The following is a 23,352-nucleotide window of genomic DNA, read 5'->3' on the forward strand; positions in this document are numbered from 1 at the left end:
CAGCCTTGCAGAGTCCGACAGCCCTTCACTCCCATGCTGACTTTGCTCTCTCTTCTTGGATCTTCACGAGATATCAGATCGTTGCTGTCTTCAGTTCATTCCATTCTGCGCCCTCATTTTTCTGTGTCTTTTAGGACCAGTGGGATTTCCAGGACCCCCAGGCCCACCTGGCTTTCCTGGACCACCTGGAGAGAAAGGTTTACCTGGACCCCCAGGCAGGAAAGGGCCCGTGGGTCCTCCAGGTAAACGTTTAACGTACAGCCATCTTCTAAGCAGCCTGCATGGGGCATTTTGTCTAAACATCTAGAAGGATCAGCATTCAAAGTTGTCAATTATTTTGAAATTGGTAAACTCTTCTGAATTTAGCCCTTTTGGATATAAGTTCTTTATGTACTGTGAAGTCTCATATTTGGTAAACTGATACGTGTTTTGAGAACAAATTGAAAAAGTAGCTGGGTACTAGTGGCTCGAGCAAATAGTTTAAGCAACCGGGTTGGGGGGTGGGGGGCTAAGATCTGAGTATCTTGATCAGAAGCCAACCCAGATGAAGAAACCTGAGAGACTCTTACCTTCAGTTCACTAGTAAACATCCAGAATTGAAGGCATGGCTCTAGTGCTGGCATACCAGCTGTCAACAACAACAACAACAAATCACAATCAACTAAGAAAGAATTGGGGAGACAGGGAGGGAGGGAGTATAAATAGATCTGTATGTTCCATGTTGGCAGAAGTAATTTCAAGATCCTAAGTCATGGCAATATAGTAACAACTTAGAATAATTTGTGATCTCTCAAATTGGCCCTCTAATTCAGAGAATATATAAAGTTCTTTGTGTTATGAGAGATCATATTATAACAGAACAAAGGGCTTGGCACTTAGATTTTTTTAAAAAAAATTTCCTTTTAGTGCATTACCTGTAGAATTCGACATATGAATACAGAAATTTCAGAAGCCTTTAAATAGACATAATTCCTAGACACATTCATTGCAGGTATATTTACCAGAAGAAACCAGCTAGAATTTTATATTTCTCAGGAGAATTTCATGTCAAGTTTTGCTTGAGAAGAAAACTCCATTAGTACTAAGAGGTGTCTCCCCTGTCCATCACAATGTGGTAGACTTTCTCTGAAAATAGGACACTGTCATTCTGCGTGTCACTGATGCTGCTTAGGTTCTCAATAAATCAATTTCATTTCTGTCCTAATTTAAACATTTTACCATCTCTTTCCACCATGTGAAAATCGTGGCACGGCCTCAATTTTTCGGCCTTGTATCTCTCCAGGATCCAGAGGTAAGCATTGCTTTCAGATGAATGATGAGCTGCTTTCTCTTCTCTTCTGCCTTTGCAGGGGAATCATGGTTTTCATACATTACACTGGAGTGTTGTTGTTTTTTAAGGAAAGGGTATTATGTTATATTAGGTTTTAAGGCCTCCTTTACCTCATTACCTATAGAAAAACCTCCTATTTGTGTCGTCATCATGATCCTCATTATAGGTTCTCACAGTGGGGTAGATACTTAGCTTCTATAATTTCAATTTGGGCTCAAAGTCTGAGTGTTCTCATTACTGTGACAGCACATGCTAATGTACGTTCCCCTTGTGAACTCTATAAGTATAAACACACTGTACATCCCTCATCACCAACATTATTAAAAGACAGTCCCCTACCATCAAGTAAGAGATTGTGACAAGCTTTTCCTAGCACACCTTTCTGTCTGTTTTCAAGGAACAAATTCCTTGGTATGTTAAAAAGCAAATGCTCACTTAACACTTCACCCTGTAAAAGCAACATATTACTTGGTACCTGGGCATTTTCACTGAAATTAATAATCAAGCGTTAATTTTCTTTCTCAAAAAAGAAAAGGGAGGGACTGGGAATGTAGCTTAGTGGTACAGTGTTTGCCTAGCATGCATGAAGCCCTGGGTTCGATTCCTCAGCATTACATACACTGAAAAAGCTGGAAGTGGTAGCTCAAGAGGTAGAGTGCTAGCCTTGAGCAAAAAAGAAGCCAGGGACAGTGCTCAGGCCCTAAGTCCAAGTCCCAGGACTGGCAAAAAAAAAAAAAAAAGAAAGAACAAAAGAAAAGGAAAATAAGTGAATGTGTACATTTGTTCTTTCCAGGTATTGGATATTAACCTTCCTAGAAATTGACTTGAATCTAGATTCCATTTATTGTCTTCAGGGCCCTTCAAAAACAAATCACAGCCTTCTCCTTTCAGGGTTTTGGTTTACTAAAAGGTAAAGAGAAAGCTAGGCACTGGTGGCTCACTCCTATAATGCTGGCTATTCAAGAAGCTGAGAGCTGAGGATCACAGTTCAAAGCCAGACCAGACAGGAAAAGTTTTATCTCTAATAAACTACCAAAAAGTCAGAAATGGAGCTGTGGTTCTAATAGCAGAGTGCTAGGCTTAAGCAAAAGGAGCTCAGGGACAGCACCTCAGGCTCTAAGTTCAAGCCCCAGGGCTAACACACACACACACACACACACACACACACACACACACACACACACACACACCCCACAGGAAAGAAAGGAGAGAAAGAAAGAAAGAAGGAAGGAAAGAAAGAAAGGAAAGAAAAAGAAAAATATATTTAAATCCTGTTGTATTTTAATATTCTTATTTAAAAATAAGTATATTTAATAAGTTTGTATTTCAGTCCTCTCAGTGTGGCTGTATGAAGAAACCATTTGAAGATAACTTTCAAGTTCTAAATTTAAAGTCTAGCCCCCAAACTCCACTCCCCACCCCACTTCCACCCACTTCCACTGGGAAGGCCCAGTTGCTTCAGGGAAAGCAAGACATGTTCCCAAGTCTCTTTCCCAACTCAGCCATAATGGTAAAGCCACATTTTACTTTCAACTAAACACGTTGTGAGCATCTATCTGTCCCTAGGTTGCATGTGCTTTCATAGTGGGTTTTTGGAGGAGCTAAATTCAGAACCGCTTCTAGTGTTTAAGTTTATTTTGTAAAGGCATGTGAAGGATTATGTAGATGGAAATTTGGTGGTTTGGGCAACATTTTGCTATGATTTCCTTGCTGCTTTACGGTTACTGTTGCTGAAATGATTACCCATCTTTGAAGAAAAGCAGAACTGTTCAATGGTATTTTAACAGGTTTCATTTAATAGAATTCATCTCACAGGGATGCGTAGGGTAAGGATGTAACTCAGGGGCCAAGCACTTGTCTAGCAGGCCCAAGACCCTCAACATGATTCCCTGTAAAACATGATCATGATGATAAAATGATTGATGATGATGATATTGAAGCAAGACGATATGGTAGTCATTCTGGAGTTTAATCTGGACTCTGCCATCCGTTGCTGTGTGATCATAAATATATCAGTTATTTACTAGCTTTCTTACTTGGACAGACTAGTATGGTAGTGCTTTTATGCAGTCTGGCTGAGACAGTCTCATAAGCAAAGCACACAGTGCAGTCTGATACATGAGAATACATTTGATGGATGTTAGCTGTTGTCATTATGATCCAGTGTTATTTCTTAGTTCTGGTGAGACATTGCAGGGGTGACTGAATGAGCTAGAAAAAAAATGTCTTCACCAAATATGGTAGTGCACACATGTAAATGAAGCACTCTAGAGAAGGAGGCATGAAGATCTCTAAGTGTAAAGCCAGCTTGTTCTACTGTATTTCAAACAAAAATCAAAAAGAAAAATGTATCATAAAGATGTGACTATAACCGAGAATTGAAACGTGTTAGATTCTTAGCCCTGTGATTCTCCAGCAAGACTCCCAAGCCAACACTGGCCACCTCATTCAGGAACCTGCTAGAAATGTTTTACCTCAGGCCACCCCTAGCCCGCCTGACCCACACACTGTTTTGTGTTTTTTTTTTTTAATAAACTAGCCAGATGATGACAGTGATGTGCTCAGGGCAGAACTCAGCTTCTTAGTCCTGGTGGTCGGTGGAATCACTGGGGGAATTTAGAAACACACATTCTGGGCTCCCATGAGAGGAATCTATGTAGAATCCCAGAGGCAGTGTCAGGAAACAGCTCCCCAGCTGGGTTTGTCATGCAGCCCAGCTTAAGCCCACTCTTCAGGCCAAATCCTGTGACCAGGTACAGCACTATTGCTGGGGATGGGGGGAAGCGGGGAGGAGTGAGGTACTGGATTCATTTTTTTTTTTTTTTTTTTGGCCAGTCCTGGGCCTTGGACTCAGGGCCTGAGCACTGTCCCTGGCTTCCTTTTTGCTCAAGGCTAGCACTCTGCCACTTGAGCCACAGCGCCACTTCTGGCCGTTTTCTATATATGTGGTGCTGGGGAATCGAACCCAGGGCCTCATGTATACGAGGCAAGCTCTCTCGCCACTAGGCCATATCCCCAGCCCCCTGGATTCATTTTTATATATCTCCTGGATCACTCCAATATTGTTCTCTTGAGGCAGAAAGTTTTTGGGTTAGAGCTTCTAGTAATTCTGAAATCACAATATTTTTGTGTATGCCAGTACTGCGGCTTCAGCTAAGGACCTTGTGATCTCACTCGACGTTCTGCTCAAGGCTGGAGCTCTGCCACAAACTTCACTTCTGGCTTTTTGCTGGTTAATTGAAGATAAGAGTCTCATAGGCTTTTCTACCTTTGCTGACTTCCAACTATGCTCTTCAGAACTTTGCCACCTGAGTAGCTAGGATGATAGGTATGAGCCACCGGCATCGGGCTGAAATTCTGTTTCAGTAATAGACTAGGGAAACCCACCTTGCTGCTGTGTCATGAATCAGGAGCACAGCAGGATACACCTTATGAAATGGGATGTGTAGCTGGCATTCCAGCAAAAAAAAAAATGGGCCTAAAGCTTGGAAACCCCATGATTGTCATCATAATATTGTTGCTTCAATGAACTGTCACCATGGCACTCTTCCACTTCCTCTGGGAATCCATTCACCCTACCAGAAGTCAGTCGGCCCTTTAATTGGCAAATGCCCTCAGCAGGATGTCAATGCATCTACAGTGAGTGAAGCAAGCTCCTGCTTTCACTGAATGTGTGTGCGCACACACATACACACGCACCCACCCACACATACACACTCATACCATTTCAGTATGGTGTGGGGTGTCCAAGTTTAACTGGGCAATGCAGAATGAGCTGGCTCATTAGCATTTGATCCCATCATACAAGGAGTGATTCTAATTTCAGGTGAACCTGGCCCACCTGCAGATGCGGATGCCTGTCCCCGAATCCCAGGGCTCCCTGGGGTGCCAGGCCCAAGAGGACCAGAAGGGCCTGTGGGACTCCCAGGACAGAGAGGCCCCCCAGGACAAGGTATGAATCTTAACCTGTTAATTATTTGTATCATATTTCTGGAATGAAAATCTAGATTGTTTTATTTTAGCCTTTATTGTAAAGGTAATGTACAGAGGGGTTACAGTTACATAAGTAAGGTAATGAGTACATTTCTTTTTGAACTGTTACCCCTTCCTTCATTTTCTCCCAGTTTTCTCCTCCCTTCCTCCATCCCCCTCATGTTGTAAAGTTCATTTCCAACATAGTTTCCAGTGAGTATCACTGTTGAATTGGTTCACTCTTTGTCTTACCATTTCTGCAATTCCCCTTCCCTTCCCCAAATCAGATAAACTTATATAGAAGACAAAGGGCACACACACACACACACACACACACACACACACACACACACACACACAAAGAAACAATGACAATAGAGAACAAACCAAAGAAGAAAAAAATGAAAGAAAATATAAGTAGCTGCAAACAGTACCAAAGGAAAACCACCTCTTGTTTCCATTTCTTAGAGTTCATTTCAGTAAGCATCATTTTATATGGTCATGTGCACATAGCTATTGAGCCCTTGTAATCTTCTCCTAAGAAAAGCCTCCTTTGTTCTCAATGTGTGATGCTTAGTGTGCTATTTAATTAAACATTTCCAAGTGTAATCATTTGTCTTTTATATGTTATTTTTATTGGAGACTAAATAACTAAAGATAACAAAGCACTAACATTTTTCCTCCTTTTCAAACCTATTTTCTCATTCATAGATACAAAGGATTAATCAAGTACTCATTAGATCTACACATCTCTTCTTTTTTTGTGATAAACTCTGTTCAAATCTTTTATAGTTGGCCAACTTTTGAGTATTTGTTTCTGAAATCTCTTAGAGCATCAGAGAAGATACTCTGCTAATGTCTAATAGCTGTTGACTTGGCTTCAAATGAAAAACAAGTGAATTTGATTCCCTGGAATAGAAACCAAGCCAATGGGAAAAGGGAAGGAGGTGAACATGCGGAGGAAGGAGAAGGAGAAGGCAGACTGCTCTATATTTTGCTGCTGCATTATTCCTTTAATTGATATGAACATTGCTTGCTCATTGTCAAGGTGGCAGGACCCTTATTTATGTACGAACCACACTCTTCTGTAGGAAGTATTTTGCAAGTAATTTGCAGAGAATATCAGGGAGTCTGGGACTGGATACCTGGAAGGCACTGGTCTCTTCAGACAAGTAGGAGGTACCCATGAGTCCCAAAACATAGTGTGCAAATTACCAGAAGAGGAGGCACAAAGCCTCTCTCGAATTTCTCCCACTGTCCAGCTGTGATAGGGGTTCTTATTGTTTTAGGTCCAAGGAATTAGAAGTAGAAGTTTGTGTCACCTGTTTTTCCTAGTGGTTCCCCAGACTCAAGAAGCTGAACACCAGAGAGATGTCCCTTCAACTGAGCCTGAAGTAGTCTTGGGTAGAGGCCAAAGCATCTCTAGAGCCTTTTCCAAGTTAGGACGAGTGTTTCTCGGTGGTGTTTTCTGCACGGCATCTGTTTGTGCACAAGGTTGCACCCTGTGAGTGCGTATTTGCCTCTTCTTTCTTTGGTGCTCATTGCATGGGAGTTCTTTATCAGTCAGTATCTGGCCAATAAACCTTATTTTAAATGCATGCTATAGTTTTCATAGATCTGTTACATAGATCTATATTTGACCTGTGTACTTTGCCTATATCTCCAGAACTGCCTCCCAACTCTTCAGAAAAATAACTAGTAAGTAGAAGCTGTGGCCTGTTGTGAAGGTCTACAGATGGTTTAGTAAATACTTCCAGCCTCCCCTTCCCCCCCCCCAACTCTGTACTATTGTGAGCAGTACAAAGAATAGTCAGCTGTGTCTTCCTTAACTGGGGAATCACAGTCACATGACAGAAATAGCTAGCAGGACAGAAGTAACTCAATGGTCAATTATAATTCATGTCTTAAGGGTATTACAAGTGAAGAACTTTAGGAGAGTGGAGCTTGGCAGAACTGTGGAGACCCAGTGAGAGCTGGCATTAGAATAGAGTCTTAAGGAAAACTTTAGTTGAGGAGCCAGAATTGTCCAACAGGGAGACAGCAGGACCATAGACAGATTAGTCTATTGGTGTAATAATGTGGGATAGGCCACATACATCCTTGCTTCTCTAAGTGTGGTCCAAAGATCAGTGCTTCATTTCCAGACCTACTGAACCCAAATCTGCATTTTAACAAGATCCCCAAGACATGTGTGTAAACACTTAAGTTTGCGAAACCCTAGTTATAGCCTATGAATGCTCTCCTTAGAAGATGTGTCAACACCTTCCCTAGTGACTCCATCCTAACTGCAGGTTCAAGTTACCTGGAGGAAATAGAAAAGGTTCTAGTGTTTGCGCCTCAGATGGCAGGCCAGTGGAAGGAAGAGGGAGGCGGGGCGTGAGTCTCACAGATGACGGGAGCAGGCAGCGGAGGCAGAAACGCACTGTTGTACCCCAACGTCAAAACTGAGACCCTGATGTGTGGGTGGCTTTGTCCATCATAGTGGCTTTAGGAAACAGCGAAAGAAAATATACCAAGGGCAGAGTCTGTAATCCTCAACTTCATAGTGCTATAGATCATGGGAAGATTCTCTCTCTGTGTATGTCTGTGTGTGTGTCTCTCTCTGTCTCTGTCTCTGTCTCTCTCTCTCTGTGTGTGTGTGTGTGTGTGTGTGAAGATTGTGAGTTTTCTGAAAGAACATTTGCTTGCTAACCAGGCCCAGGTTTGATTGCTGGTGCTAATTCCTCCTGATTTAGGTTGGAAGAGCTCCTCTACAGGGAGCCTTCTCTCTCTTCTTTTGCCTTCTTTTTTTTTTTTTTTTTTGGCCAGTCCTGGTGCTTGGACTCAAGGCCTGAGCACTGTCCCTGGCTTCTTTTTGCTCAAGGCTAGCACTCTGCCACTTGAGCCACAGCGCCACTTCTGGCCGTTTTCTGTATATGTGGTGCTGGGGGATCGAACCCAGGGCCTCATGTATACGAGGCAAGCACTCTTGCCACTAGGCCATATCCCCAGCCCCTTCCTTTGCCTTCTTAAAGGTGTTGATGACCTTGTCTGATGACAGTGGGAACATCCCAAGACCAGCTCCTTGCCACAGAATGTGGCCACTGTTAAACAGAACAAGAACTTGCTCAGTTCTCCCTGTGAGCCACTAGCTTCTCTCTCCAGAGTCTCTCATCTCAGCTCCCATCACTCCCTGGCTCAGCTTCCTGGGGTCCCTTTTGCCCTACATGACACCTGCTTCATTATTGCTTTCTTTGGGGGTCCCTTTTCTCTGATACTACCTCTGGCTTCTGTCTATAGGAAACCCCTCATCATTCTCAAACTTTTCCTCACTGCCTTCTCCCACCTGCTCCTGACTGACAGGCCTAAAGGGGCCTAACTCTGACTGACCAGTCCCACCTTCCGTGTTGCTTACTTAGTCCCCTTCCTTTTCTGAAGAGGATTCATTCACAAGTGTGTGGGGGTATATACACCACAGTTACAGTTGGTTGAGTTGTGCAAAATAGCTGCCACCAGAAGAAAACACTTCTGCTTAAATTGACATTATTATTTTCTTCCTATTTTTTTTTATTTCATCATTAAGTGCTGGAGATGAGACGGACACAAAACACACCACACTTGCAGCCCTGTCCTTCCAAGCACAGGAGGTTAACAGCACACTCCGTGCAAATGGTGTCTAATCAAGATCCTCCTCCACCACAGGAGACCTAAGGCTTTATAGTCAGTCCCATATCTCCTCCAGCTGCAACTTTCTTCCAGGGAGGCCCTCCAAGGCTTCCACTTCCTAAAGCAAACACAAAGGCGGGTTCCCTTTTGTTTTGAGCCATCCCTGGCCCAATGCATGTATCCACATCCTGTGAGGGATGCATTTATCTTCAACACTTGCCCTTTTCAGAAGAAGTCACCCGTCTTCTGCTGGAGGGTTTGGTGGATGCAAAATCGGTTCTAAGAATAAGTTTGTGTAGTGGGAAGTTTTGGGTACACCGCTCAGGTTAGCCATGGCCTTCCTTCCTGTCTCTGGGAACATGTCATCCCCTAACATCTTATCGTAAAGGAAACAAAGCATGCATTGTAACAGTTGGCATAGGGATCTGCAGATAAGGGATGACGTCGCTTGGAGTCTGTACGTCAGGTGGCACGTCTGGTACCTGTCCAATGGATGAAGGAAGTTCTAACAAGTGCTTGCACCAACCACATGTCAGTCTTTGCAAGTCCTTTCTAGAGGAGCCCAGTGGCTGCATGTTGGACTCCACTCGCCAGAGAGGACTGAGAAAAATGTGGTATTTCCAAAACAACCGACATTCTTCTCGATGCTGGTGGGGAAAGTCACGCCAGCACTCCACCCAGGGAGAGGAAGTCCTTGCCTTGTTAAGCAGAGAGGAAAGCTGTGCTCACCTGGTTGGGAACACCTACATGGCAGGACACTAGGCACCCAAGGGCTCTAAGGTGCAGGTGACAGCATGTTATCCACCATGACACGAGAGCAGCTCCACCAGACCCAGGGTGGAAAGCAGAGAGCATCTGGGGACCGAAGTAACAGCCCCAGACTGGCCATGCTTGAACATATCTTCCCAGCAGCAAGAACCTTACATGTGAGGTGGTTATAGGAGGCAAGGCTGCTCAGAGAGGAGGGGGAAGGGAGGGAGCTACCTCATCCCCTGCCCTCAGCATCCCAGGCTCTGAAAATACTGCAGGTTCACCATTCCTGGCCCCTTTATGTGACTGGAAATTGGTCACTCCCCTACTCCCAGTCAGCCTCCAGTGTGTTCGTCTCTAAGGGCACCTTGTGGTTGTGTTCCCTCCCAGTCTAAAGTCACTTCCTGGGTGGTTGTCCCATTAGAATGGAAGATCCACGCTTAATAACCTTCCTTCTCTGTTTCTGTACGTGTCTTCTCCTTATAATCTTTAGTGTCACCTTTGTGTCACCAAGACACATATTTTCTTGTTTGATTTGTACAGCTCCTTAGACCAGGGGCTACAAACCATTTTCTTCGAAGATCCAGGCAGTGGGGGTCTATCAGACGTTGGAGGTTCAGCTCTGTAGTTGCAACCCCAAGCAAGGCAGATGATACATTTGTGAGCTCAGCCTCATATATGGTTGGAGGACTTACTGGCAGTGACTGGCCACCCACCCAGGGACCGCAGCAGCTTGAGGACTACTGTCCCCCTGAGTCATCACCCTTGGGTGGCACTTCCATTCTAGCACTGGCTCTCTCAACCTAGTACTCTTCACATTTGGGGCCAGATAATCTGTGACATGGAGGGAGATTCTGTGCATTGTAGGTATTTAGTGGCTTCTCCCCACTAGATGCTGGTAGTAGACCTGATCTTCCATGTGACAAACAGACATAAGATGGACATTGAGCAATGTCCTGTGATGGGAAGAAGCACATAACACTGAGAACTTTGTGTAGGGAGATGTGTGGGAGGGATGGTGGAATTTTCTAGGGAGCAACTATCTTGTAAAGAAAAGAAATTGTATTATACAAGAAGAGAAAAAGAAATTAAACCTATTGTTTTTGAAGGCCCAGCTGGCTGTATATCAGTCTCCTCTTAGTTCTGCTCTTCTGAACATGCCATTACTTCTATGTCATTACATATTTTCCTACAACATTATCTGTAGTGGCTACAGAATGATGCAGGATTCGATTGTACTGTGATTTATTTAACCACTGCTCTCATGAATTATGTATTGATTGCTTCGGTGCCAGCAGTCTGGAAGAGAGAAATTAATCCAGCCAGGCTTCTTCCTTGGAATAACATAGTATCTAGAAGTGAAGGGACTAACCAGCCAGCACCCATGTGTAGGTAAAGAGTAATGTGAGAATTCCTAACAGCTGCATTTAACTTAGAAGGGAGAGTCATGGGGGACATTGAAAGCCTGGGTTCTCAAGATTTATGGAACATCTGGTTCTTCTGGAAAGCTTATGATAACACAGACTATGGGGTGGCAACCTAGACTTTCTGGCTTCTTAGGAATGGGGAAGGCTCCAAGGTGCCTCACTTATATCAGGTTTCCTGGTGCTGTTGCTGCCCCTGAGCAGGTTTCACCCTAACAGAGCTGCTCTGGTTTAAGTAAGGTATTTCCACTTTGTCCCCAGGATGAACAACTGGTAATGAGTATCTTCCTAGATAAGGAACATTTTGCCCATTAAGCATCCTTGCTATTCATGGAGAAGCGTAATGCTAAGAAGGCGGTTCTGGAACTAGATTACACATGCACACCACCTCTCTGAGATTCTCTTTCCACATGTGCACAAAAACAAGGCTTCTTGTGAAAATTATGAGTTGACTGTTGTAATAAGCTCTTAGAATAGCCTGAAAGAACAAGTAGTACACATGTTTGCTATTAGTATTAATGGTATTGTTGGCTTAAGGTAAGTTCCCTGCATTAAAGATCTGGTTTTAAGAATAGGCTGAGCTGGATGCCAGTAGCTCGTGTCTGTAATTCTAGCTACTCAGAAGTCTGAGATCTGAGGGTCATAGTTCAAAGCCAGCCCAGGCAGAAAAGTCCATGAGACTCTTATCTCCAATTAACTACCAAAGACCCAGATGTGGAGTTATGGATCAAGTGATAGAGGGCAAACCTCAAGCAAAACAGCTCAAGGAGATCGCTCAGATCCTGAGTTCAAGCCGCAGTACCACTGACACCTCCCCAAATAGGCAGACATAAGAAAATAGAACTAAAATTAGAAAAACAACAAAAAGAACAAAAAAATTTACAGAAATCCAGAACGTTCAAAGGCTACCATCAAGTTTGCTACCAGACAGAGCTGGCTTTAAAATGTAACTTTATTCCAGAGCCGTAGTTCTAAAGCTGCGATCCTTTGAGCCTGTGGCAGCAGTCACATGGGGACGTAATGGAAAAGTTAGGGGACAGATGTGGCTTGAGTGGGATGTGGAGGGGACGTTCTGAGTCCAAGGGGCTCTAGGCTAGTCAGCGCATGGATCAAGTATAAATGCCCCAGCATTTGGGGGCATTGGCCTGGACAATAGAGACACAGGGAAGGACTTCTCAAAGCAGTACAGAGAAGAAAGCCTCCCAGGAAGCCCTTGATTTCTGCCATCTTGTCATGCCCAGATCAAACTTGCTTAATCTTCCCACATCACTAGCCTGCCCGTCCCCCATGGTGCTTTCCCACACTGCCTGTGTTTGCTGGGACCCACGGGAGCAGGTACAGCTCCAAGTAATACCTCCAACAGGACAAGAGAACTCCTGGGCTTCCCTGGCATCCTCAGCTTTGTTTTCTTCAGCCCAGGAGCTTGGAAGCAGGAGACTCTAGGAGTGCTGCTGGAGTGAGCACCTCTTTGGTTGTTTTTAGGCTACTTGGGTTGTCATAAGAACAGACTGGGGGGAGGGGGGCTACGCAACAGGAAGTGTCCCCCACTCTCTCCACAGATCTGGAAGTAGAAGTCCAAGAGCTAAGTGCTGGCAAGGTGGGTTGTTCCCAGGGCATCTGTCTGTCACAGCCCTGCCCCTAATGTACACGTAGTGTATGTCACTTCCTTGTCTTATAAAGTCAGATTCTACTACAGTCACCCTTATCAGCCTCATTTTACTGGACTTGCATCTTCAAGGGATCTGTTCCCCAATGTACTGACCCTAAAAGATGGGGAATCTAACAGGCTTTCATGAGAATGTAGGAAGAAGATGGCATAAATCAGAGCATAGTAAGCCAATTCATAGAAAAGGCAGAAGAAAGAGAGGCACAGTGAGAGAGATGGGGAAGAGGGGAGAGTGAACTGGAGATGGGGGAAGGCTAGCAAAATCAGCTCACCAGGGCTAATGGCGACAAACTTTCCCAAAGACAATGACCATGTCTAGTACCCTGACCATGGTGATGGTGGCAAAAGTGTAACCAAATGCCTAAGGGACCATCTGGGATGACTGCGACCACTGCCCAGGGCCCCAGCTGGTGTCCTCTAAGGATGGATCTGGGCTCTGCATCCTGTGAAGAAGAGGGACAGGGGCTGATGGTTCCACCTCCAGCACGTACCATCTGGGCCATATTTGCTCCCTATATCGGTTGGGTTCTGTGATCTTTCTGAGCCTGACTTCCTACGGGGAGCAGATCTGATTTGAAGACTGAGTTGACTAATCTGTATAATGAGATTATCATGGCACCAGCACATTGCAAACTCTAGATGAAGAGCTGTTATTATAAATTACTAGCTGAGCATGGTAGTTTAAACCTGTAATCCAAGTTATTTAGAGGGCAGAGATAATAAATATAGTAAGACTGTATTTCAAAAACAAAATACCAAACTAAAGGGCAACAGATGTAGCTCAGATCACAGAATTACTGTTCTGTCTCCTAATTTAACTTGACTTCCAACTGAATCCTATGAAATTACACTCATTCCTCCCAATCCAGACTTCATTATAAAGGATATTTAGTTAATAAAGCAATACATATTTAATGCTTCCCCTCCCTAAAAGCCCAAAGACATTAATATAAAGGAAACAGGAGAAACCTTTTCTCTCTCAATAATTCCCTGGGTACCACTTCAAACCTAGCTCAGCCCTTTACTGGTCATGAACTTAAAGTCCAGTTTCTTGAGTGTCTGCCCACTGTAAGGTGGAGACAGTTCACCTCAGTTTCATGCAATCAAGAAGACTTAAATAGGGCTGGGGATATAGCCTAGTGGCAAGAGTGCCTGCCTCGGATACACGAGGCCCTAGGTTCGATTCCCCAGCACCACATATACAGAAAACGGCCAGAAGCGGCGCTGTGGCTCAAGTGGCAGAGTGCTAGCCTTGAGCGGGAAGAAGCCAGGGACAGTGCTCAGGCCCTGAGTCCAAGGCCCAGGACTGGCCAAAAAAAAAAAAAAAAAGAAGACTTAAATAAGTGGGTACAATGGAGGTTGGGGGGAAGGAAGCCCAGGTTGGGTCCATGGGGCACACGGTGGAAACTGCTAGCAGGTGTTCTCACAACCACCATCATGGATTTTCTTGCAGGATGCAAAGGAAAGCCTGGGCTGGATGGCAAGAGGGGCCAGGATGGTGTCCCTGGGCCTCCTGGGCCTCCTGGACACAAAGGTGACCCTGGAGAGACTGGCTATCCTGGAGCACCAGGTACACACTTCTTTCTGTCTTCTTTTCTCTGATACGGAAGACCTGAGAGCTATACACCAAGCCTAGCGAGCAGCTCTGAAGTGGGTGCTGTGAAATACATTCCTCACAGATGCCTGCTCAGCAGACACTAGAGAGACAAAAGCACTGAGGAGATTCATCTCGCACATTCTAATGAACGCCCAGCCATTATCAAAGCAAGTCTAGATGCTATATTCTGCACAGTATTCTCTTAGACTCCTCGACATCATCGGGAAAAGAGCGGCCATCGCTGCTATTCCTTTCCAAGGTCCAGAAGGGCGATCACTGTGGCTTGTCTGCTTGACCACTCTTGAAAGGATGCACCAAGGATCTTGGTGCTTCTGCTCTGCACTTGGCTCTGTTTTGTTTTTTTTGTTTTTTTTTTACTTAATTTATATTATGGTAAAGCTGTTTAGACAAAATAGAGCTCTTAAGAGAAAGCATATGGGAAGGAGTGAAGCATGAGGGGAAAGAGAGGATTTCAGAATGGAGTTTTGAAATGGAACCTAAGCCTTGTGGACCCACAGACTTGAAGACACATCTTGGGAGAGTAGTTGTCAGCTGGCTGTAATGGCCAGTGGCAGTTAGTCATTAATAGAAACAAGAAAGGGAGGCTGGCTGGGGCCTAGAGCAGAGGAGCTTGCTTCTTAAAAGACCTAGCTCAGGGCTGGGAATGCGGCTTAGTGGTAGAGTGCTAGCCTTTAGTCAAAGAAGCTCAGGGGTAGTGTCCAGGCCCCAGTTCAAGCTCCAGGACTGGCAAAAAAGAAAAATGAAAAACAAAACAAAAAAAAGACCCAGCTCAACTTCAGCCAATTAGCTCCTGTGGACATGGAGATCCAATGTTCCCTACATACGTTCTTGTTTCCAAATCTGAGATGTCCAGTTGTAAAATCATTATAGGTCAAATGGGCAGATATCTCTCCTTCAGTCCCTATGCTGTCACTCGGTCATCTCTGATTGGCAGTGTGGGTAAGGCGAGCGTGTTGATCTTGAAGGAACAACTGGAAACTAACAAAACCCAAACATCTTTCCTCTCTCGAAGTCCAACACCATGTTTTGTTCCTGGCTATTAGAAACAGCTGTTGGCCTTCATTGGTTGATCAGTTTCTTGGCAGCGTCAAAGGAGTCAGAACTTGCTCGCATTTCCTGGATTGCTCATTTCTATCTACCACCCAAAACTGTAGAGCAAGGCCTTCCTTCCCCCTCTCTCCCTCACAAAAGAAGAGAGTCAAAGCCAGCTGCGGGCGGCCTGTCCCCTTGCCCTTCTCAGCATGGACCCCTCAGTATGCTGCACCCCAGAAGGAGATGCCTCATGCACTCCTTTAGTTTTTTCTTGTGAGCCCTTACCACTTGCTAAACTCTACAGCTTATCTTTCCATTATGCTTGTGGTTGTTTCTCTTCCTCTAATGGAAGTGTTCTAGAAGGACAGGGGTGGCTTTCTGTGTTCTGTTTTCAGGCTGATGAAGCCCCACAATTACCTACGGAATTGCTAGAAACAACTACAGACCTTCCTCAGTATCGACAGGGGCATTGGTTCCAGGATCTGTGCAGATCCGAGGATCCTCAAGTCCCTTATATCAATCATGTAGTATTACACACACACACACACACACACACACACACCTTTCCATATACCTTAAATCATATCTAGAGTATGTAAGCATCTATTATAATGTAAGCGCTATGTATTATACTGTATCATGTAGGGAATGATGACAAGAAAATAGTCTGTAATGCTCAGGGCAGATGTAATATACTTTCAAACCTAAGGTTGGTCAAACTCAGAGATCCTGAACGCGTATGCGAAGGGGCTCTGTGCTGGCTGGCTGAGTTGTCGTCATGCACACTGCCCTTGTGAGAGGGAGCGTTCCAGCCCCGCGGGCTGTGCCCTGTTCCCCTCTGTTCCTCAGGTGCTTAGCACAGTGTCACAGGAGCAGTACTTGTGAAACAGAAATCCCAACGTTGTGTTTTAATTCATTCTTTCTCTAGGCCCTCCTGGTCTGATTGGCGATCCTGGGCCCAAAGGGATTGGCCCTGGATATCTCAGTGGCTTCCTCCTGGTTCTCCATAGTCAGACAGACCAAGAACCTGCCTGCCCTGTGGGCATGCCTCGGCTCTGGACTGGATATAGTCTGTTATACATGGAAGGGCAGGAGAAAGCCCATAATCAAGACCTTGGTATGTATTCCACATGATTACTCCTATTGCTGACCCTGGTATAGATAGTCCACGCACTCACTGATGCTGGAGACTATATGAGGATAGTCACGTGAATACCCGTGGCAGTCATTTGTGTATAGATAATACCCATGACCACCCACGATGTTGACTTCGGTGTCGATACTTTACATCATCATCCATGCTGTTGACCTTGGGTAGTCACATGATCACCTATGCTGCTGCCCTCAGTGTGCATAACCCATGTCACCAACAGCTGACCTTGGTGTGGATGTTCACATGATCAACCATGCCCTTGACCTTGGTGTGGATGTTCAGGTGATCATCTATACCCTTGATCTGTTTTCCTTCTTTTTCTTTTCTTTTATTTCTTTTGTTTATTATTTTATGTATTTTCATTATAAGGGCATGTACAGAGGGGTTACAGTTACACACATTACATAATGACTACATTTCTTTTGGGGCAATGTTATCTCTTCTTTACTTTTTTCCCCCCTTTATTCATTTTTTTAAACTTCCATGTCAACTCCCAACTAATTCTTTTAAAACTATGATCCTATATGGTCACAGAAATCCACTCTGGCTCTAGTTTCTTCATGGCTATTTATTGCTCATTAAAAAGAGACACTGCCATTGAAAGTCAATGTAATTGTTACGAACTGAAGTTTTTATTCCCATGTGTAGCTTATTCAGTTGGAACCCAGTGACTCCTGCATTGCAGGACAGCAGCTGCTGGGTGTCCATTACGGTACTTGGGGCATCAAATCCCTGTCCTACTCCAATCTGTCTTCAAGCAGCAAGACTTTATTTTGAGGGTCTTCTTTTCATGCCGCTTGTCAATTTCCAGTAGCTGATTAAGGAGTTGCAGGAAGCAATGTCAAGACAAGAGTCTATGTACCTGAGTGCTGACAAGTAGTGTCTTCCCAGGACCACATGGTCAAGGTGGTGGGGGTAAGATGGGTGTACCAACAGAGATGGTTGGTGGTGAGGTGAGTTTTGTCCCTGGCTTCATGTCACCAGAGCTAGTAATGCACTCACAGGGTGCAGGTGTAGACAGATGTGTTCTGATCACACACCATGGACTACGTTTCTTGGAGCACAGGCAAAAAGAAGAGGGGTTGTGCTATATCTTGAATGTGTTTGTATCTCTCCTCTTCCTTCTGCTCTCAATTTCTTCCCTGTCTGGCCTGTGCATTCCCAGTCGTCTTGCTTTTCCTGCCCTATGCTAATAAGACTGCCTATTTTAAAGCTCTGAAGAGCTTCACAAGATTGACAAAACTTGCATCCTCTTGTCTGACTTATCTCTGGATGCTGCTAAAACCAGGAGACACGCGGACATGCTGGTCTCCATTCCATGATTCCCTTCAGCGAGCTCTGACTTCCCAGAATGCCATGCTCCGTGTACCAGGCTTCTATCCACTGAGACATGGCCTCCGTGGAGTTTCTTCTCACCACCTCCTCCAGCTGGGGCCAGTCCTTTTCACGTTTCCACTCCCAGCTTCACATAACTCATCCCAGCTCTCCTTTCTAGAGAGATCCAGGCATCCCATAGTTTTCATTCATAGCCTTGGTCAGCCTGGCATTTCATCAGCTATTTATTTGCTCATCCGTGTCCCTCCTGGTCTACGTGAGTCAAGAAGATGAATGTATAACCTTGCTTGCCTCCAGTGGCTTGGCCTGTTGGTGGCCCTCTGAGGGAGGGATGAGTGGTTAAAGGCTGGCTCACAGGGCCCCACATGGTTTTTGACCACCATGATGAAGTGGGCTTTGGGCAGGTGGTCTGTGAATGCTTGAGTGGGAAAGGTCCCTGGCGCCACCACCAGATGTCTCTTCTCTCCTCCAAGGTCTGGCAGGGTCTTGCCTTCCCATGTTCAGCACACTGCCCTTCGCCTACTGTAACATCCACCAAGTGTGCCACTATGCACGGAGAAACGACAGGTCCTACTGGCTGGCCAGCGCCGCCCCCCTTCCCATGATGCCAGTCTCCGAGGAAGAGATTCGCCCGTACATCAGCCGCTGCGCTGTGTGCGAGGCCCCGGCCCAGGCGGTGGCGGTGCACAGCCAGGATCAGTCCATTCCTCCGTGTCCGCGGGCCTGGAGGAGCCTCTGGATCGGGTATTCTTTCCTGATGGTGAGTGCCCCACCCTGGAACCCTGCCACAGCTGGTGCTGGCCAGCACCTTCCTTTGCTTTCTCTGTCTGGAGCAGATAGGAATTCTGTGCACACTTGATGCCCACAACAGGAAGATAAAGATTTTGAAGGCTGTTACAAACCACAGCCTGGTGAGATGTAGGGCTAGTCATATTTTCCATTGTTTTTCTTGTTAATGGAAATCTATCTATCTATCTATCTATATCTTTTTTTTTTTTTTTTTTGCCATTTTTGCTCAAGGCTAGCACTCTACCACTTGAGCCACAATAACACTTCTGGCTTTTTTCTGTTTATGTGGTGCTGTAGAATCAAACCCAGGGCTTCATGCACACAAGGCAAGCACTCTACCACTAAGCCACACTCCCAGCCCCTGTTGATGGAATGAGTTAAGGAAGCGTGTCAAGGTGGGCCTGGAGGGAGGCACAGCGCTGATTCGGCTGAGATGTGCCCCTGTGTCTGGGCCTAATTGTCTTCTTGTCTGATAGCACACAGGCGCTGGGGACCAAGGAGGAGGCCAGGCTCTCATGTCCCCTGGCAGCTGCCTGGAGGATTTCAGAGCCGCGCCATTCCTGGAATGCCAAGGCCGGCAAGGGACGTGCCACTTCTTTGCAAATGAGTATAGTTTCTGGCTGACGACGGTGAACCCAGAGACGCAGTTTACTTTGGCCCCATCACCAGACACCTTAAAAGAAGGCCAGGCCCAGCGCCAGAAAATCAGCAGGTGCCAAGTGTGTGTGAAGTACAGCTAGAGAATGCAAAATTCCTATGCACCTACCAAGAGAAACTTCCTAGGGAGTGAAGACATTCTGGGCTATGCTAAGAGATTCAATGGTGCTCTTTGCAAAGGCTGCTGTCAGTTTGGCTCTTCCCATAGCCCTCCAGCTCCTCCCTCTGTTCCTGACAGACACCACAAATGCTGTATGCTACACAGGTGGAATGTGTTTGACCACAGCAATCTAGAGGAACCCCACATATTATTATATGAAGAATGATGGAAAAATAGGCTTTCTGTGGTACCCCACTAATTCTCAGGAAGACAAGGTGATGATAATGACCAGATTATAAATGGCATTGGTTAATTGCATTTCAAACAATTGAAGTCAATTACTCTACAATACAGCGGGCCTTCTGGAGAGATTTGACAGGAAAAATTAAATGGGCCAACAAATGAAAACTAGGTAGTCGAGCTTTTTAACATTCTGAAATGATTTCCTCACTAATCTCCTTTTTTGCCATAATTATAAACATGACCCAAAGATATTAAAAGAAAAAAAAGGAGACTATAGAATCCTCCATACAGCCAGTGTTAAAAATTCATTTCAAAGCGAAATGAATCATTACGGCAGGAAAGGCCCACAAGCTGCCTCTTTCCAGAGCTGTGACATTAGCATAAACACTTCACACATGAATATAAAACATTATGTTCTCTTCTGCGTCTTTCAGAGACTCGAAATGCCTACTTTGGCAATCCTTTTGAAAAGTAGCAATTATGGAAAAAAATATATTCAATAAGGGATCAGGGAGCCTAAAAGCTATTAATGAATATTAAAGTGGCGATTCACAAAAATTGACTCCCCATGGCAGGGAACTTCCAAACAGACAGGCTTTCCCCTCAGTGGGGGTCCAGCAAGTCCTCAGTGCTAATGGGACTGGAGCCCGCATGGGGCTTCAGAGGGGGCACAGAGCATCTCACGTCCCTCCCCAGGAAAGCCCGCAGAGCTCACAATGGCCACTTTCCCTCCACGTGCATAATGGCTGCTCACACAGGACATGACAGGGCTATCATTATGCACTTGGGAGAAAATGAAGGGCCGACTTAATTAAACTTAGGTAAGAAGACTCATTGAAGTCAGGGTCACCCCACCAGAAAGGCACGGGGGGCTACCTTTCAAAGACACAAAGACGACATACAATCCAAATTGTATGTTCCCAGAACTCATTTTCACAGGAGCATCCCCATTTTGCCAATTTTTAAAACATGCATTTACTTTCCCGCAGTATAGCAGTATAGCAGTGGTTTGACATTTGGCCTTTGTAGTTTCATGTAACTTTAGAAGTGATGACACTGTGTAAGGAGAATATTTTCTGAATGATGAAAGATCCGCTTTCTGTTTTTCCAGGAATTAGTGTTCTAATCCTACAAATCAAAATTTTTCCTAGAAAAGATTTTTTTTTTGTGGGGGGGAGTTGGGGGCCATACCTTCCTTAGCTCAACACAATGTCATTTTTGAAAAAAAAATGTGAAGGAATTTCTCCTGAGAATAGCAGCATTTTAGTGGTTAGTTTCAACAATGCAGAGGGGAAAAAAGTTAAATTAACTTTTCATTTACAAGACATGTTTTCCTGGCCAAATTTTGATTACTAATGAGCTCTTTTATGCAGAATCCATTTCCAGTGATTTGTGCTATGGGCACAAATATGGGATGACAATTTTATTTTAAGAGAAGTTTCTGGTAACAACAACAACAACAACAAAAGATACATGTCTGTTTTAACATGAAATGTTTTCTTGATGTAGCAGAATATCTCCTAGTTCACTCAACCCATTTGATTTTTTAAATATCATGCGCTATATGTCAAATATCTTTGCGTACCCAAAATTCAAGCCAATTTCTACCTTATTTGAAGTTACTCTTCTCTCTCCAGACACTCTACCACCATAAGACAAGTTTTTGAAAGTTGATAAAAAATTAGTCTGAGAATGTTCTCAGGGAAGAAAGTAGAGGTAATAAATGGGAATATCAGAAATACATCTTGCTTGCTAAATTACCTTTAGTATTAGAATATTATCTGAACAAACAGGGTGCTGGAAGCTCACATCTATAATCCTAGCTACTCAGGATGCTGAAGTCTGGGGTTTCAAGATTTCAGGTCAGCCAAGGCAGAGAAGGCCACAAGACTCCACCTCTAAAATAATCCACAAAAGGCTGGGCTGGTAGTGTGCCTAGGTAGGACCGTGCCAGCCATGCAAGCAAATCCAGGAAGCTCTAGGCCTTGAGCTCAACCCCAGTATAGGCAAATTACTACTACTACTACTACTACTACTACTACTACTACTACTATATTAACAAGCTTCATACTTAAGTTATAAAAGAGCAGGCTGAATGAAAGGGCAATTTACTCCAGTCCCCTCCCACAGTCCCTACACCTTGGCTGGTTAGTTCAAATGCTCCAGCTCACCTCCTGGGGTCTGTTCTGAGGCTCATCCGGGAGAATGGGGTACTTCCTTCCTCAGCCTCGTGAGTAGAGCCCACCCACACTGGCATTCATGCTATCTGTGCCCGGCTCCCCAGCTCTCCACACTAGAACTCTAGCCTGCACTTCTTGTGGGGTGGAAACTCCAGCCTCCTCCTCCTCCCTCAGCTTTTCCTCCTAGCCTCTGGCATCAGGAGAGACGTCTCCTGATATGCTCCATCCAAACTTGCTTTTGTTATCTTTTGACTTAAGAGCCCATCACTAATTGTCCTGCCTGTGAAATCCAAATGACTTCACTTGGTGAAAGGTCTGGCAAGAGCTGTCGATGAGAATATCTCTTGTCACCACAAACAGCCAACCATTCTGCACTCATTCGGGGTACCTCTGTGCCTTTATCTTCAGGGTCCTTGATGTGGCAGACTCCTACCTACTTTTATACATTGATGAGTGCTGAGTTCAGATTCCCCTGGGAGACCTAAACACCCCTCCCTCACCCTGCTCATCTAATACCTAAGCCTCAGGGACCATGCCATACTGGTGCCATGTCTCATATATAAGCCCCCGGGGGAGGGCAGGCAGGGACCATGTACAGGTCTCTGTATGCCCGCAATTAACATAGGCCTGCATGTATTAATACTTAGTTCTTTTATTCAGTGGCCATTCCGTATGCCTCATTAGGCATTCAATGCTTATGAGTAAAATGGTGACAAGTCTAATTCATTTCTAGATTCAAAACATTATTCAGGGGCTGGGGATATCGCCTAGTGGCAAGAGTGCCTGCCTCGTATACGCGAGGCCCTAGGTTCGATTCCCCAGCACCACATATACAGAAAACGGCCAGAAGCGGCGCTGTGGCTCAAGTGGCAGAGGCTAGCCTTGAGCGGGAAGAAGCCAGGGACAGTGCTCAGGCCCTGAGTCCAAGGCCCAGGACTGGCCAAAAAAAAAAAAAAAAACAAAAAAAAACCATTATTCAACTTATAATCAAGTTATCGATGAGCTCTCAGAACACTGAAGCCCACAATCGCTTTTAACACGTGATGAGAGGAAGCTGATTGGTAAGCTCTGATCATCACTTCTCTGCTCCAAAAATACCCTTTTTCTGTGAAGGAAAATTTCAGAAATGATGAGACATGAGATTTGGCTGAGAAGACTTCCCTCGCGGAAAGGACGCATGTGGACTCATACTGTAATCTGTATTTCCTTGTGATTTAAGAGCTGCTTCAATCAAAATTGCCACTATGAAATTTGTATAGATATTGCTGGTGCTTTGTAAGAGTCAGTGGAATGGTGTATGAAAATCAGATTTTTATCCAAGATTTTTATTTCAAGTTTTGTACCAACTATAGATTGTACCATTAGATTGGCATTTCTACTGGATCACTGGAATAATTTTTGAAAATTGTAACTTTTACTCAGTATGGCTGCAAACATAAAAGAAAGATGAGGATTTCT

At 44.7% G+C, this 23,352-nt stretch overlaps 1 protein-coding gene across 4 annotated transcripts in view; it reads left to right on the plus strand.

The window, feature by feature from the left end:
- Col4a4 (collagen type IV alpha 4 chain) overlaps positions 1–21,792 on the plus strand; it is a 120,009-nt gene extending 98,217 nt beyond the window's left edge. For 2 of the 4 annotated variants that reach the window (XM_048344618.1, XM_048344619.1), the window contains exons 42-48: positions 135–242; positions 1,283–1,291; positions 5,157–5,282; positions 14,241–14,357; positions 16,366–16,554; positions 18,399–18,685; positions 19,191–21,792. In XM_048344618.1, the coding sequence (XP_048200575.1) occupies positions 135–242; positions 1,283–1,291; positions 5,157–5,282; positions 14,241–14,357; positions 16,366–16,554; positions 18,399–18,685; positions 19,191–19,454 (1,100 nt within the window). In that variant the 3' untranslated portion in view covers positions 19,455–21,792. Of the gene's footprint in view, positions 1–134; positions 243–1,282; positions 1,292–5,156; positions 5,283–14,240; positions 14,358–16,365; positions 16,555–18,087; positions 18,364–18,398; positions 18,686–19,190 lie in introns of those variants that run through there. The other 2 variants (XM_048344620.1, XM_048344621.1) reach the window with 2 other exon arrangements.
- The last annotated feature ends 1,560 nt before the right edge of the window (positions 21,793–23,352 follow it).

The sequence above is a fragment of the Perognathus longimembris genome, chromosome 4 (assembly GCF_023159225.1).
Source record: "Perognathus longimembris pacificus isolate PPM17 chromosome 4, ASM2315922v1, whole genome shotgun sequence".
Taxonomy (NCBI): Eukaryota; Metazoa; Chordata; class Mammalia; order Rodentia; family Heteromyidae; genus Perognathus; species Perognathus longimembris.